Below are 16,110 nucleotides of genomic sequence, written 5' to 3' on the forward strand. Positions count from 1 at the left end.
TAAATTATAAGTTGTTGATGTACATAGAATTTTTTTTTGTATTCTTCTTTGGGAAAAATTATTTTGAATATATTTAAGATTGTGGATGCATAGTTGGAATGCTAAAGAATAAATGGCTCTTAATATTTTTTAATACAGTATTTAGTTTCAGACACAGTTCTAAAGGAACGCCTGGATCCAGAAACATTGGAATCATTAGGGCTTATCAAACAATCACAGCAATTCAATCAAAAGTCAGTTAAAATCAAGACAAAACTCTTGTAAGTACATGTATCTTATGTTGCAGATCAAGTAGCTGAATATGTTTTTTAGTTCTCATTTTGAATGCTAGCAGTTTCTAAACGCACTTTGGACAGTTGTTTTGTTTTTGTGTGTGTCTTCTGTTTTTTGCCTTCTAAAGTAGCCTAAGATTATTGAGTCAGCAGTGAGGTTTACCTGTGTGAAACTGATGTTAATTTTGTCTATATTCTAAGTTAAAATAATATTCAGTGCTTTTATTTATTTATTTATTCATTCAATTGTACATGTTTATGGGGTACAGTTTGTTGTTTTAGTACATGCGTATGTTATGTAATAGTTCAATCAGGGTAGTTAGCATATCTATCACTGTAACATTTATCTCAATAATGCTTTTATTAGTAGTAATAAGTTAAGTTATGGCTGTGGCTTTACTCAGGGTATGTTCTTAGTCATTGATGGAAATAGTAGTATGTTATTGTTCCTTGGTATTAGAAATATCCTTTCTGTGTGTTACTGGTTTTCCCCATGTAATTAACATTGGGGTTCTTATAAACCACTGTTATGTTTCACTGTTAAAGATAAAGAGGTAAACCTTCAACAACTATTCTTGTGATTGTTGTAAGTTAGAGATAAGAACACTTTGTTAATTGAAATTAATTTTATTTCCTTAATGATATCTGATTTCAGTTATAAGCAGCAAAAATTCAATTTGTTAAGAGAAGAGAATGAAGGTTATGCCAAGCTGATTGCTGAATTGGGGCAAGATTTATCTGGAAACGTTACTAGTGATTTAATCTTAGAAAATATCAAATCTTTAATAGGTAAGATATCTATATAGTATGTGTTATTAACATAGGAAGGTTTTTTAACTGTTGGAGAATATCCATAAAGACAAAGTGAGTACAATCTATATAATTTTTTTAAATCAAGAAATGAGAGAAATGTCTAGCTTCTACTTTGAATATTTTATCATTAATTAAAAAATTTAGCATGATATTTATGAGAAATTGTTTTGTCATTGTTACCTGTGTTTATGTTAACTCCTGCTCTCTTTAGTATTTCTAATTTTAATTAAGTATTTCTCAGTCATTTTATAGAGTTATATTAGTCTGTTTCTTTTTTTTTTTTTCCCTTTTTGTCTTTTTTCGTGACCGGCAACGGATCGCAACCCTCAGTGTCGCGCCCGTACCGGACCGGGACCGGCAACGGGATCGCAACCCTCGGTGTTGCGCCCGCACCTCGCTCAGCCAGTGAGCGGCTGGTCTGTATGTGGGATCCGAACCCTCGGCGGTAGTGCCGCCACGCTCCCAAGCGGTGCACTGTAGCAGTGCGCCACGGGGCCAGCCCTATATTAGTCTGTTTCTGTTGCTTATAAAAAAAATACCTGGAACTGGGTAATTTATAAAGACAACAAAATTTATTGCTAATAGTTTTGGAGGCTGGGAAGACCAAAGTCCAGGGAACACGTCTGGTGAAGGTCTTAGTTGTGACAGTGACTCGGGGGTCTCACATGGCAGAATGGTGGAGTAGACAGAGAGACTAATTTGCTCATTCACTCTTCTTTTAAAGCCACCAAAACCAGTCCCATTATTCTGAGAATGGATCAATCCATTCACGATGGTATAGTCCTCACAATCCAATCACCTCTTCAAGGCCCCACCTTTCATTTATTGTAATAGGATTTCTCACTGTCTTAACAGTCACAGTGGAGATCAAGCTTCTAGTGTATAAAACTTGGAGGACACAATTCAATCCATATCAAGAGAAAAGAAAATAAGCAAATGTGAATACTTTAATAAATCTTTAGTGAACTCTCGAAATCTGGATATGTTTAATTCTTGTGAGCTTGATTTTAAAAATACCTTTACAAGGAACTTTGGTGCACATCTTATTTTATCTTTATAATAGCTTCTTAAAGTAAGTGCAGAAGATGTTTGCAAACGTGTAACAGGTAGGAAAGTGTTATTCTCCCCACCTTTTAAATAGAATTTCTGAAGCATTATTTTTTTCTTTTTATTTGCATTGAGCATTTGGAGGAAGTAGTTGACTTCTATAGAAAGGGAATGAATGGTAGAAAAATAGGGTAATCCTGATTTTCCAAGGGTGAAAAGAATTTTTGCTATTATTTGTTCGGTGTGCTATCTTAGGGAAGATTTTGTAACACCTTTGTGTCTCAGGTTTTAAGACCTGCCAGAGAAGTCATATTTCCTGCCTCACTGGTTATATTTTAAGGGGGTGATTATCTTCAGCTTCTTGGTTCTTTCGCTTAGTTGTTAGAGTTTATATATGGCTAAGAAAGAGAAAGGAGGTGTCTGAATCCTTATGTTCTTCCTTGGAAGAACCCAAATAAAACTATATTTACTGTAGTCATCCTTGTTCTTAGCTTAGGCTTTTGGTGACCAACAAGTATAGAAGGTTAAAGTAGCTTTAAGTTTAAATTTACCCCTTTTTTGAAGTTAGTCTAGTTCTGGCAGCTGATCTACTTTCTTTGCTACTTCCTCTTGTTGTCAATTTAACATCAAGACAGGTGGCCCCCTTACCTGTGTGGCAGTGATCCATTTTAAAAAAATCCTCCTAGAGGGATGACTTTTTATTCTTTCCAGGGTAGGCTCTACATTTTTCCTGAAGTGTTTTTTAATCTAGCTTGAGAAGCTTGTCAGTACTGCTTTGCTGGTTTGTCTATGTATCCTTTCATGTACTTAAGATAGTATTCCCCACATAAAAATTCTGTGCTATGTAAGTTCCTCAATTGTTTTTTGTTTTTTACTTTATTTCCTTTTTTGTTGACATCTCTGTTTCTTCTTTTTATTGTCCTTGTGAGTTTACACCTTTTTATTCCTTTGCTATTTTGGGAACATTTCAATGAGGGGTTTTCCTAAAGGCATGCTTTTATCTAATTGGAAAATGTATACTACTTACTCTTCTTGAACTTTGCTTTTAGAGAATAGGTTATGTTACTATCTCTGAAGAACAATGTGGCAGTCACACCTGCTAGCTCATAACACAACATGAATATTCCATGAGTATAAACAGTTTGATTTGTTGGACTAAATCTCTGTTCTAACCCATCAAGCATATGATGAAGCATGCTAGGCCAGAAGCACTCAAATGTCATCTTCCCAGTGAAGCCTTTCCTGGCCACCCCTGTCAACACTCTCTACTGTTCCTTGATTATTTTTTTCTTAGCACTTATTACCGTATAATATACTATGTATTTTGTCCCTCCTCAACCCGCTACTGGAATGTAAGCTCTATAAGGGCAGGGTTTTTTCTTTTTTGTCTGTTTTGTTTCGTTCCTTTGCCTCAGTGCCTGGTGTGTAAGTGCTAAATAAATGCGGGGTGAAAAACAAGTGAATCTTTCCCCTTTCTTATATAATTTATAGGGATTCTTAGCCTCTTTTCTCTGACATGGAGGATTTTAGAAAGTTCATCTCTCTGGTTCAGTGTTTGTGATAGATGACCTCTCCCTCCCACCAGTTGTCTGAGAAAGGAACATTTCCTTGATGTGAAAATTAAGGTTAAGACTTAATTCCAATGAGTATTCTTTCACTGTTAGAATTTATTGGATTCTCTTTCAACACAAACTCCATCCAGACCTCGTCTCATCTTGTCGGAACAGCTCACTAACACAGTATCCTATTTTTCATGACATCTTTGGATGGATTTCTCTGTGTTTATTCCCATTGTTTTCTTTTTAAGAGTAATTTAGAGAGGTAATACATCATAGAAAAGTGTTTCAGGCCTGATCTCCTTCACCAGCCATTGTCAGAAACTGATACCTAGTTTGGAAGGAATGTGTTTTAGGTGCTCTTAAACATTTAGAGTACTTGATCCGGTCAGGAGAAATCCTTATTTATCATCCTGTAGTTAAAAGACAGTTATTTCCTCCCTGAAAGATTCTGGCACATCAAAATGTTTGTCCTGTCAGATAGTCTGGGGCTATTTACTGCATGAGCAAGCAAGGAAGGAGAGTCTGCATGGTGGTTGTGATCTCAAGTCTGACACTAAATTTGAATAATTTATTAAATATGAATGAATAGTGATTAGGAGACTCTTGAGCTACCAAGTCATAGACCCCATACAAGTGGCCCTTGCATCAAGATGGCAAAAAGCATCTTTTAGAAATAAGAAGAAAGGATATCAAGAGATGGTGGACTCTTTCAATTGCTGAACTAAACTATAAATACTCTACTCTTGGGTGCCCTTCAAAAAATCAAATAGAAAATATCAAATCTTTAATAGGTAAGATATCTATATAGTATGTGTTATTAACATAGGAAGGTTTTTTAACTGTTGGAGAATATCCATAAAGACAAAGTGAGTACAATCTATATAATTTTTTTAAATCAAGAAATGAGAGAAATGTCTAGCTTCTACTTTGAATATTTTATCATTAATTAAAAAATGTAATTAACCTACAGGTGTTTTTTATTAATCTCTGTATCATCATGTTCTACACCTTAAATATATATAGTAAAAAAAAGTGATTGTCAGGTATTCTTTCTATTCTTCTAAAACAATGATCAGAAAACTTTTTCTGTAAAGGGCAAGGTACTGTATATTTTCTGGCTTTGTGGGTCATATGGTTTCTGTTACAGCTACTCAACTTTGCCATTATAGTGTGAAAGCAGCCATAGATAGTATGTAAATAAATGAGTGTGATGTGTGACTGTGTTCCAAAAAAACTTTGTTTACAAAAATAGCCAAATGGATTTAACCCACAGGCCACAGTTTGCTGATCCCTGCTCTCAATCAAAAGTTCTGGCTAAAAACTAGTCATGGATCTAGCTTGCTAGTTTACTAGTTCTGGAGAGTGAAAACGATTCTTCCTGGTTTGGGGTTTAGTGATCCAGAATCTTTTTGGCCTGGGCCCTAACCTGTACTTTCTCTCCCAGAATCAGAACTCTCTTCATCAGACCTTTAGACCTTCATTTGTTACCTAGCATCCAAGGTTATAGGTTTGGCTGGGGAAGGGTAGGATGAGGGTCTTTGCCTCTTTGATCGCACAAATCCTCTTGGTTGCTTGTCATGTGACCAGAGAAACATTAAAAACAAAATAAAACTGCAAGCCAAATGATTTTATTCTTGGTCACATATGGACATACATATTCTTGGACGCATTTTATTCTTGGACACAATGTCCCATAATGGGCATTTAACCTCTTGGACTACTTTATTTTGAGTGTACTTACTATTTTGTCTTTGGGTCAATCTGAATATAAGTTTCCTTCAGCCTATATGCATCTTATCATTGTGTCAACTTTCTCCTATCCCTTTGAAAGGGAAACCAGTTGGCTACCTCCTTTATCTAAAAAGTTTTGCTCTGTTGAAGTTTCTTTACTATATGTTAGAAGTTTTTTCCCTCCTGCTGTGAAAAAGACAGCAAAATTGGTGTTCTCAAGCATGGTTTTTTTTTTTTCTTTCTTTCTCTCTCTCTTTCTTTCTTTCCTTTCTCTCTCTGTCTCTCTCTCTCTCCCTTTCTTTCTCTCTTTCTCTCTCTTTCTTCCTCTCTCTCTTTTTCTCTTTCTTTCTCTCTTTCTCTCTATCTCTTTCTCTTTCTTTCTTTCTCTCTCTCTTTCTCTTTTTTCTTTCTTTCTCTCTTTCTTTCTTTCTTTTCTTTTCTTTCTTTCATTCATTCATTCATTCATTCATTCATTCATTCATTCATTCATTCATTCATTCATTCATTCATTCATTCATTCATTCATTCATTCATTCATTCATTCATTCATTCATTCATTCATTCATTCATTCATTCATTCATTCATTCATTCATTCATTCATTCATTCATTCATTCATTCATTCATTCATTCATTCATTCATTCATTCATTCATTCATTCATTCATTCATTCATTCATTCATTCATTCATTCATTCATTCATTCATTCATTCATTCATTCATTCATTCATTCATTCATTCATTCATTCATTCATCACACCTTTATTTTGTTAGGCACATTTTTCTGCATTTAGGTTCATTGGTTCTTTTTATTTAAATTCTTTTTTTTTTTTTTTCCTTTTTGTCTTTTTTCGTGACTGGTAACATGATCGCAACCCTTGGTGTTGTGCCCGCACCATGACTGGCAACGGGATCGCAACCCTCGGTGTCGCGCCCGCACCACGCTCAACCAGTGAGCGGACCGGTCTCTATATGGGATCTGAACCCTCGGCGGGAGCGCTGCCGCGCTCCCAAGCGCTGCACTCTACTGAGTGCGCCACCGGGCTGGCCCTAAATTCATTTTTTTCATTGTACATGTTTACGGGGTACATTTTGTTGTTTTAAAACATGTATATATTATATAATGATCTAATCAGAATAGTTCATGTCAGTCACTTAAACATTTATCATTTCTTTGTGACGGTTCATTGGTTCTTGCCTTGAGATGTACAGTTTTTGCAAATATTATTTCTTAGAAATAGTCTAACAAAGATTTTTATTAGCCTGCTTCTAAAGGAATTTTTTCTAGATGCCAGATCATTTCCTCTTGTTAAAAACATGGTTTTTCTTTGTCTCCTAAGATCCTTTCTTTCAGGAACATGATAGTTGAGGCTGTAATTCTGTTTTCTTGCCTAAAGTATATAGGCTGGACATCTCTCCCAGTCATGTTTACAATTTTACCTTGGTCTTTTATTTTCCTGTTAAGAATATCAATTTGGCCTATTTGTACAACAGCAATTGTCAGTAAAATCATATTTCTTGCTTCTAATTATAGTCGCTTTAATATACTGGCCTTCTTGTCAGTCTTTGAGGAAACACCAGCTAGTTTTCAGTGCGTTTCTTCAAAGATATATCATTCAAAAGGTTTGAACTCTCCTCAATGGTATGGGAGGTGTTTTTTATTAATCTCTGTATCACAAGCACCTGGCACATAGTCAGCAGTTATTTAATATTTATCTTCAATTTTATTTATATTTATTTTTGTGGTGTGCAGTGTGTTGTGTCAATACACGCATATATTGCACAATGATTCACTTAAGGCAGATAGCACAGTTTTGTCCCTGTTAATATACCCCTTCTCTTTCCCGCCACCCCACTCCCAGCCTCTGGTAAGCATTTAATATTTATTTAAATGAATCCATGTCCATTTACAGGTCTTCCATTTCTTTATTTTTCCACTTGTTCCCTTCCAATATGGTTCCCCGTTTGTTCCTCAAAAGGCATTGTATGTATGTGTGTGTGTGTGTGTGTGTGTGTGTGTGTGTGTGTGTGTGTGTGTTTATTAATGTAGCTGGTGGTAGAGGTAGGGAGCTAGGGTTATGATCTTTCTCAAGATCATATAACTATTGATACCTGGGCTGGACAAAAGCCTTTTTATTTTTTATTTTTTAAATTTTTTATTGACCAAAGAATCTTTCTAAGATGCTTGAACACAAGAGTGCCTATGTTCTACCACAGCTGCAATTAGGAAAAAAAATATTTTTTTTGATATTCAAGCTTACTGATTCTTTTTTTTTTTTTTTTTTTTGTCTTTTTTTGTCTTTTTCCGTGTCCAGCAACGAATCACAACCCTCAGTGTTGCCCCCGTACCGGACCAGGGACCGGCAACGGGATTGCAACCCTCGGTGCTGCTCCCGCGCCTCGCTCAGCCAGTGAGCGGGAACCGGTCCGTATGTGGGATCTGAACCCTCGGGCGGGAGCACCGCCGCGCTTCCCAAGCGGCGCACTATCCAGTGCGCCACCGGGCCGGCCCAAGCTTACTGATTCTTACTAGAATCTTACTGTATATGAAATAGCTTAACTGTTTCTGAACCTGTTGTTTGCCTGCCTTTTCCATGTTGTGGATGGAATTGATTGGACTAACTTATGGCTCCTGAGATATTTAATAGAAAACACATAAGCCAGTTTTCCTTTTGTGAAAGATGCAAAGGTTGATATGTTATAAATAAAAGTGCATACCTCTTGTTCTAGATTACTGCCTTAAATTGCACCTAGAATGAAATGGGTAGTTGACAGTATAGATAACTGATAGTATAACCTCCTTTGAGTAATACCGTTAAATAAAACATAATGTTAGTGGTTCATGTTTCATTAAGCTCATTGAAAATGTAAACTTCAAAGCATTGTGAATGAAAAACTTAGAAGATTTCCATCTAACGTGTTGCTGTTCTAGTGATTATTCACAAGTGTTGTTTATGTAGCATAATGGGTAATTATACACTAGCCAGCTTTTCAAAATTTTATTCAGTGTCTCTCATCATCTGTGACAGAATAGAGTGTTATTCATTTTTATTTAGTGATTTAATTTTTATACTTAGTAAATTTAGAAGTTATAAATTGGAGAATTTGCTAGATCTTAGTTTCATAATCTATTGTTGTTAGCATTACAGTAATTTGGAGGCATTTTCCAGCTTTGTTCAGACGTAATTAATGTACAATAAACTGTACATATCTAAAGTGTACAGTTTGAGTTTTAACATGGTATACATCTGGGACATCACTACAAACAAGATAATGCACACACCTGTTATTCTCCCTCAAATTTCCTCTTGCCCCTTTGTATTTATTCCCCCATGTCTCCCATTTCCCTCTCCTCGGGCAACCATGGGTCTGCTCTCTGGCACTGTAGATTAGTTTGCCTTTTCTAGAATTCTTCTATAAATGCAGTCATACAGTGGGTATTTTTTTCTGGTCTGATTTATTTCATTCAGCATAATTATTTTGTGATTCTCCCATGTTATAGCCTTTATCAATAGTTTTTTCCTTTTTATTGCTGAGTAGTATTCAACTGTATATGAGGGTACTTCAGAAAGTTTGTGGAAAAATAGAATTAAAAGATAATACAAATCTTTTCATGAACTTTTTGAAGATCCCTCACATAGTACAGTTATAGTATACTAAAATTTGTTTATTCATTCATATGTTGATGGACCTTTGGGAGTGTTTCATATTACAAATAAAGCTTCTATATTAGTCCGTTTTTGTTGCTTATAACAAAATACACGGAACTGGGTAATTTATAAAGAAAGTGAAACTTATTGTTTATGGTTTTGGAGGCTGGGCAGTCCACAGTGCAGGGAACACATCTGGTGAGGCTCTTGGTGGTAGTGACAGTGACCAGGGGTCTCACATGGCAGAAAATGGAAGAGCAGAGAGAGACTGTTTCTCATGTGCTCTTCTTTTAAAGCCCTCAGAACCACAGCCCTGGCCACCATTTTTAATCCATTCACTATGGCATGGTCCTGCAGTCTAATCAACTCTTTAAGGCCCCACCTTTCAATTACCATAATAGGATTTCCCACCCTCAACAGTAACAGTGGGAATTAAGCTTCTAATATATGAACTTTCGGAACACAATTTGATTAATCCACAGCAGCTGCTATGAACATTTGTGCATAAGTCTTTGCACTGACATAGACATTTATTTCTCTTGGGTAAATACCTAGGAATGGAATGCCTGGGTTATATGGTAGGTGTAAGTTTAACTTTTAAAGGAATGGTTAGTTTTGCAAAGTGTTTGTACTATTTTACATTCTCACCAGCAGCATTTAAATATTGTAAATGCTGTTTTGGAGTCACTTTTACATTAATAGGCCATCCTTTTTGGAGCTATAGGGGGAGGCAAAATATTTAGAAATTTTCTTCCCAGAACTTTAGGGAAACAACTTTTTGGAGAATTTATGAAAATCTGGAGCTCTTTTCAGTAATACATGGTCACTGCTTTAGTTTTTCTTTTCCTTAATATGAGAAATGGGAGAAAATGTTTTACTAAATTTGGATCTTATAAAAAGAGGAAAAAAGTACTTGGATTTAGAGGATATAGTTTTCTGAGTGATTGCTAAGATACTGTGGAACAGACATTAGTTTTACATTTAACGTAAGTAAGTGTGTAGTTAATAGAAGTAACCTTGGAGATCTCTTACAAAAGGTGGCAGGAATAGATTATGTAAGAGTTTTCTTGGAAAAATCTTCTAAGTCATCCATAAGATACAAGTGTTTAGACTTAACATTGTTGTTCATTTATCTTCCAGCAATAGAAGAAATCAGTGTTTATTTGCTTGACCTATGAAGTGGTTAGCTTGCATTTAGGGGTCATGTCTAATGAAAAATACATAATTTAAAATACTAGAATCTATTGAGCTTGATGCAAGGCATATGGGAACTGACGTAAACTGAGGGAACAGGAGATTGATACCTCATGCTCACTCTGGGTCACAAGCATTTGTTTTATTGAGAGGAATGGTGTGTAGAATTGCCTATATCATTTAAATGATTTTTCTCTCTCTCTTTTTTTTTTTACTGTGTGTAAATGGTTGAATTCTTATAACTTAAATGTACAATGATGGGACTGCACTATAAAATAATTATGGTAATAGCTGAAGCCGAATGCATGTAGAGTTAATAATATGTTAAGAGTAGGGTGACTGGTAGGAATGTTTATTAAATCTATGTCCATTGGCCCTTTTTAGTTCCTCCTAGGAGATGAGCAAGGATAAGTAGTCATGAACACCTATTCAGTATTTCTGTCCCTTCCTTTTCCTACTCTCCCTAGGTTGTCTGTTTTCTTTCTTCTCTGTTTGCTTGTGTCATCTCTACTTCTTTGTTATGTCCCCAACGCCCTTGGTATTCTCACTTTTTCCTTTAGAATGCTACAAAAAACCATGAATATAAATCAGTGGTATAGCTATATGTTGTAGCTCTGTTGTATATGTAAGATAAACTAAAAATGATTCTAAAAATGATGGTCCACTCTCATGAACCTGAACTTTTATCTGTTTATCAACATTCTAACACAATGCCTAAAACATTATAAAAACCCCTTTAGTTGCCGAACTTGTAAAGTGCATTGTTTGATTTTCATATTTTGCTAAGAATTAATAATGTGGGTCTCTTTCACTAGCCTTGAGTAATCAGGAACTGAAGAGACAGAGTGGCATAGAAGGATGTTTACTTGACTAGTGTCACAGGTCCTGGGCTTGAGTCCCAGGCCTGTCGTTAACCCACTCGGTGATCCTGGGCAAGTCACATTCTCATTTGTAAATGTGTAGAGTGGATTTTATGATCTTGAAAGTTATGCAGATTTCCCTTGGGGGAGGGACATAAAATTATAAAAGAAGTTGTTTTTAAAAACATTTTAATCTTGCTATATAAGTTATCTCTGAAAATTAATGGCTTTACTAGAAATGATGTATAATCACTTTTGAATTTGTGTATATCTCATCTGTTGCAGGATGCTTTAATCTGGATCCCAATAGAGTTTTGGATGTCATTTTAGAAGTGTTTGAATGCAGGCCAGAACATGACGACTTTTTTATATCTTTATTAGAATCTTACATGAGTATGTGTGAACCGCAAACACTGTGTCATATTCTTGGGTTCAAATTCAAGTTTTACCAGGTAAGAAAACTTGTGTGTGTACATATATATATATTAATTTCATAATTTTATATGTATAATTTAGTTTGAGTTTTATTTGTAAATTATTGTTTTTAGCTCAGACATTTTAGCAGAGGAAATAGATAAATGGATAGCTAACAATGTGATGTTATAAATACCATATTAACAGTATGAATGATGTGATGTGACAGCCTAGAGGAAAGTATAATTAATTTTTGCGTCGGGGAAGACTTTATAGATGTAACCTTTTTTTAATCTGGTCCTTGAAGGATGAGTAGGAGTTCATTGAGAGTTTTCTATGCAGGAGTAACAGTCTGAGAATGAAGATGTGGTGGTGTGATATACATAACCGATTGAAGGAATGGTTTCTAGTCTGATATGGCTGGATTGTAAGATGAGAAAAGAAAGCACAGGAAATGAAGTTGGAGAAGTAGGTGTACTTTAGGTTGTCATAGGCCTTGAATACTGTGTTAAGAGTTAGAATTTTATTGTATCTACAAGGGCTATTTGAATTTTTTATGGATGTGAATGAATACTTGAGGTATGTCTTACATCATTTTTCACTTACGCCACTACAGTAGCTGTCAAGCTAATCTATGTCTGTGATTATTTCTCTTTCAATTCATCTGTAATATTGTTACTGTTTCTTTCTAAAAGAGATCTGACTGTGGTACTTCACTGCATAAAAACCTTTACTGTAAGAAGAAGTTCAAACTTCTAAATGTGACAGAAAGAGCTCTTCATGATGTGGCACTGTTCTTTCTTTCCACCCTTATCTTTGGTCATTTTTTTCTTAAATATAATACTCTAGTCATATCAAATGCCTCGCCATTTCCTAAATTTAGGTATAGAGATTGCTATGAACCTTTGTTCATGCAGTTCCTTATAACTGGAAAACCGTTCTTACCCAACTCTCTCACTTCTCTTTATCTTGTGAACTCCTATTTATTCTTTGAGATCAAGTGCTACTTGCTCTGTAAAGTCTTAGCTGACACTTCACTCATGCAGAATTAGACACTTCTTAGTCTGTAGTCTCATAATACTTGATACATACTTTTTACACATACCAGGTTATGTTAGGATAAACTGTGTCTATCTCCTTTGCCAGACTGTGAGCTACATAGGTCAGGTTCTGTGTTGTACTATTTTTTGTGGATTAGTTTACTGCTTGGCCTATAGTAGATGCTCACCAATTGTAAGTGAGTGATCTATGTTTTAGGGAGATAATTCTCTTGATGGCATGGAGGATTTTAATGTAATGTAGCCTCCACTGTCCTTTTGGTATAGCTTTGCTAATTTGTTTACTTGCCTGGGTTAATCAGCTAATCACATAATACTCATTCATTCATCGAGTGTTTATGATAGGCTGTTGCTTTGCTAGGCCCTGAGGGTACTCATGTGAAGAGGAGAGCCTATTCCTGTCCTCTTGGAGCTCAAGTTCAGGATAAGAGGATTCCTTTTAGGATTATCAAGTGATGTGTCACCAATTGCCTCTGTTTATCTTTTATTTTCCATTCTATGGGATATTCCAAAAGACAGAACAGAAAGCATATCAGAGTTTAAAAGTGTATTGCCTTTTGAGACCAAACATGGCCCATGGTAGGGTTTTTAGGCAAGAGCACTACACCTTTGTTCAAAACTTAGCAATGACAGCCGTTCCTTTTCCTACTAGCAGCCAGAGAGTTAGAGAAAGACAGGTTCAAGTATTCCATCAGATATCAACAGGTACCATGATTGCTTTGAGTTTGAGAATATGAAGCCAACTGCTGAAGTGACAGAGTAGCTGAGATTTTACTTGGGCATGGTTAATTAGAATATATATTAGGGCTTTGGAGACTGTAGGCTTCAGAGCATACCACAGTGAATAATGATAACCTGTTGTGTAACATCAAGTTGATTGTGAATTTTAGAATTAAAAGTCTTTTTATATGAAAATATTTCTTGTATCATTTTTTTGAGCGGAATTTAAATATACCTGGGAGGAGGGATTGACAATATTTGAATAATCCTTTTTTTGTAGATAATAAGTACTTTTCTTATATAAGAAATACCCAGCCAAGAAATACTCAATTTAGAAGTAACCTGTTCTTTGAAGGGGAACATATTGCTCTGTGTAATACCATTCCCTTGTTTATATTGCCAGAGCTACCTGGTTGTGAGAATCTCGCAGTCAGAAGAGCCACTGATGGTAGGGGAGGAAATGTCAGAGATTTTAAATAATTTGTGGTCTGCAAGGTAAAGTAAGGAAAGCTGTGAAAATCAAGATCTACTTAGGGGATGTAATCTTGGGAGTTGGCATCCAGGCATGTATGGTCAGCCTATGAACACAGATTTCAGTGGCCATATATGACAAAGAATACAGACTTTATCAAAATAACTTAGAAAAGTCACTAAACATGCAAACAGTAATAACCCAGAACAAACATCAACAAACCCCTGGGGAGGGGTGCAAATCTGATTTCCAAAGTTGTCACATAATATTCAACATGTTCAGTTTTCTTTTTTTTTTAAAATTTTTATTTTGTCAATATACAATGTATATGATTATTATGGCCCATCACCGACACCTCCTGCCCTCCTCCCTCTCTCCCATCCCCCCCAAGAATGTCCTTTCCGTTTGCTTGTTGTAACAACTTCAAAAAAAAAAGTATGGTTGTTATATCTTCTTCCCCAACAAGAAATAATGAGGCATGTGAAGAAACTGGATATGGCTCATTCACAGGAAAAAAGAAATTAATAGAAACTGTCCCTGAGGGAGTCAAGCCAGTGGACTTAATAGATAAAGAATTTAAATCAATAATCCTAAATATGCTTGTGAGCTAAAGGAAACCATGGGAATGCTATCTCACTAAATAGAGAACATCAATGAAAAGGAGAGAAATTTTGGATTTGAAAAGTACAATAACTGAAATGAAAAATTCACTAGAGATTTAAGCAAACAGAAGAAATAATCAGCTGATATGATAAGTCAATTGAAATTATACAGTCTGAGGAAGAAAAAGAGGGAAAAAATGGAGAAAAATGAACTAAGTCTAATAGGACATCATCAGGTGTACCAATATATGCATCTTGAGAGCTTTAGAGGGAGAGGAGAGAGAGAAATGGACAAAAAGAACATTTGAAGAAATAATGGTTGAAAACTTCCCAAATTTGGTAAAAGATATGAATCTACACGTCTAAGAAGCTCAATGAATACCAACCAGTATATACTCAAAGAGATACACAGTGAGGCACATTATTTTCAAGTTGCTGAAAGTCAAAGCCAAAGAATGAGTATTGAAAACAGAAAGAGAGAGACACCCATCAGTATAGGAGATCCTCAGTAAAATTAACAGCCAATTTTTCTTCAGAAACCACAGAAACCAGAAGGCAAGTGAGATGGCGTATTTAAAGTGATTAAAGAAAAAAACTGCCAACCAAGAATTCTATATCTGGCAAACTATCCTTCAAAAATGAGAAAGTAAGCAATTCACAGATAAACGAAGCCAACCGAGTTGCTAATAGTCCTGACCTACAATAAATGTTAGAGTCCTTCATGTTAAAATGAAAGGACACTAGACAGTAACTTGAAGCCATATGAAGAAATAAAGAACACTGGTAAAAGTAACCACGTAGGTAAAATATAAAAGCTAGTATTACTGTATTTTTGGTTTGTAATTCCTTTTTTCCCACCTATATGATTTAAAAGAGAAAGGCAAAAAACAATAATTTAAGTCTCTTAAATGACACACTATGTTTAAAGATATAATTTGTGACTAACAGGGGGAGGGAAAGAGATATCGGTGCAGAGTTATTTATAGCAACTTAGCTATTAAAGCTAAGTTGTTATTAATTCAAACTAGGCTGTTATAAGTTTAAAATGTTAATAATAACATGCAAGGTAACCACTAAGAAAATAACTAAAAAATAAACAGAAAAGAGAAGGAGAAGGGAATCAAAATGATACAGAAAAAAATCAAACACAAGAGAAGGCAGTAATGGAGGAAATGAGGAACAAAAAATATATAACAAATAGAAAACAAATAGCAAAAATGACAGAAGTCCGGTTTTATCAGTAATTAATTAAATAATGAATAGATTAAACTCACTAATTAAAAGGCATAGTTTGGCAGCATGTATAAAAACATGATCCAGCTGTGTGCTGAATATAAGAAACTCTCTTTAGATCCAGAGAAACAAATAACTTGAAAGTGAAAGTATGGAAACAGGTATTTCATGCAAGCAGTATGTAGGAGACAGATGGGGAGGCTATATTTATATCAGACAAAATAAGATTTTAAGACAAAAATTTTTACAAAAGACAATGAAGGAATTATGTATTGATAAAATGGACAACCTCTGAGGAATATATAACAGTTAGAAACATGTATGCAGCAAACAATAGAGCCCCAAAGTATATGAAGCAAACATTGATATAATTGAAGGGAAAATAGTTTTATAATAATCATTGATGGTTAGAACACTAGACAAAAGATTAATAAGGAAATAGAAGACTTTTTTTTTTTTTTTTTTTTTTTTTTTTTTTTTTTTTTT

General features: G+C 35.1%; 1 protein-coding gene across 2 annotated transcripts in view; it reads left to right on the forward strand.

The window, feature by feature from the left end:
* The window catches only part of THOC2 (THO complex 2), a 177,716-nt gene that overhangs the window by 101,817 nt on the left and 59,789 nt on the right, over positions 1–16,110 (forward strand). For both annotated transcript variants that reach the window (XM_008586447.1, XM_008586446.1), the window contains 3 exons: positions 139–260; positions 928–1,061; positions 11,411–11,577. In XM_008586447.1, the coding sequence (XP_008584669.1) occupies positions 139–260; positions 928–1,061; positions 11,411–11,577 (423 nt within the window). The remainder of the gene's footprint in view (positions 1–138; positions 261–927; positions 1,062–11,410; positions 11,578–16,110) is intronic.

Source organism: Galeopterus variegatus, unplaced genomic scaffold (genome assembly GCF_000696425.1).
Source record: "Galeopterus variegatus unplaced genomic scaffold, G_variegatus-3.0.2 Scaffold3992, whole genome shotgun sequence".
Lineage (NCBI taxonomy): Eukaryota > Metazoa > Chordata > Mammalia > Dermoptera > Cynocephalidae > Galeopterus > Galeopterus variegatus.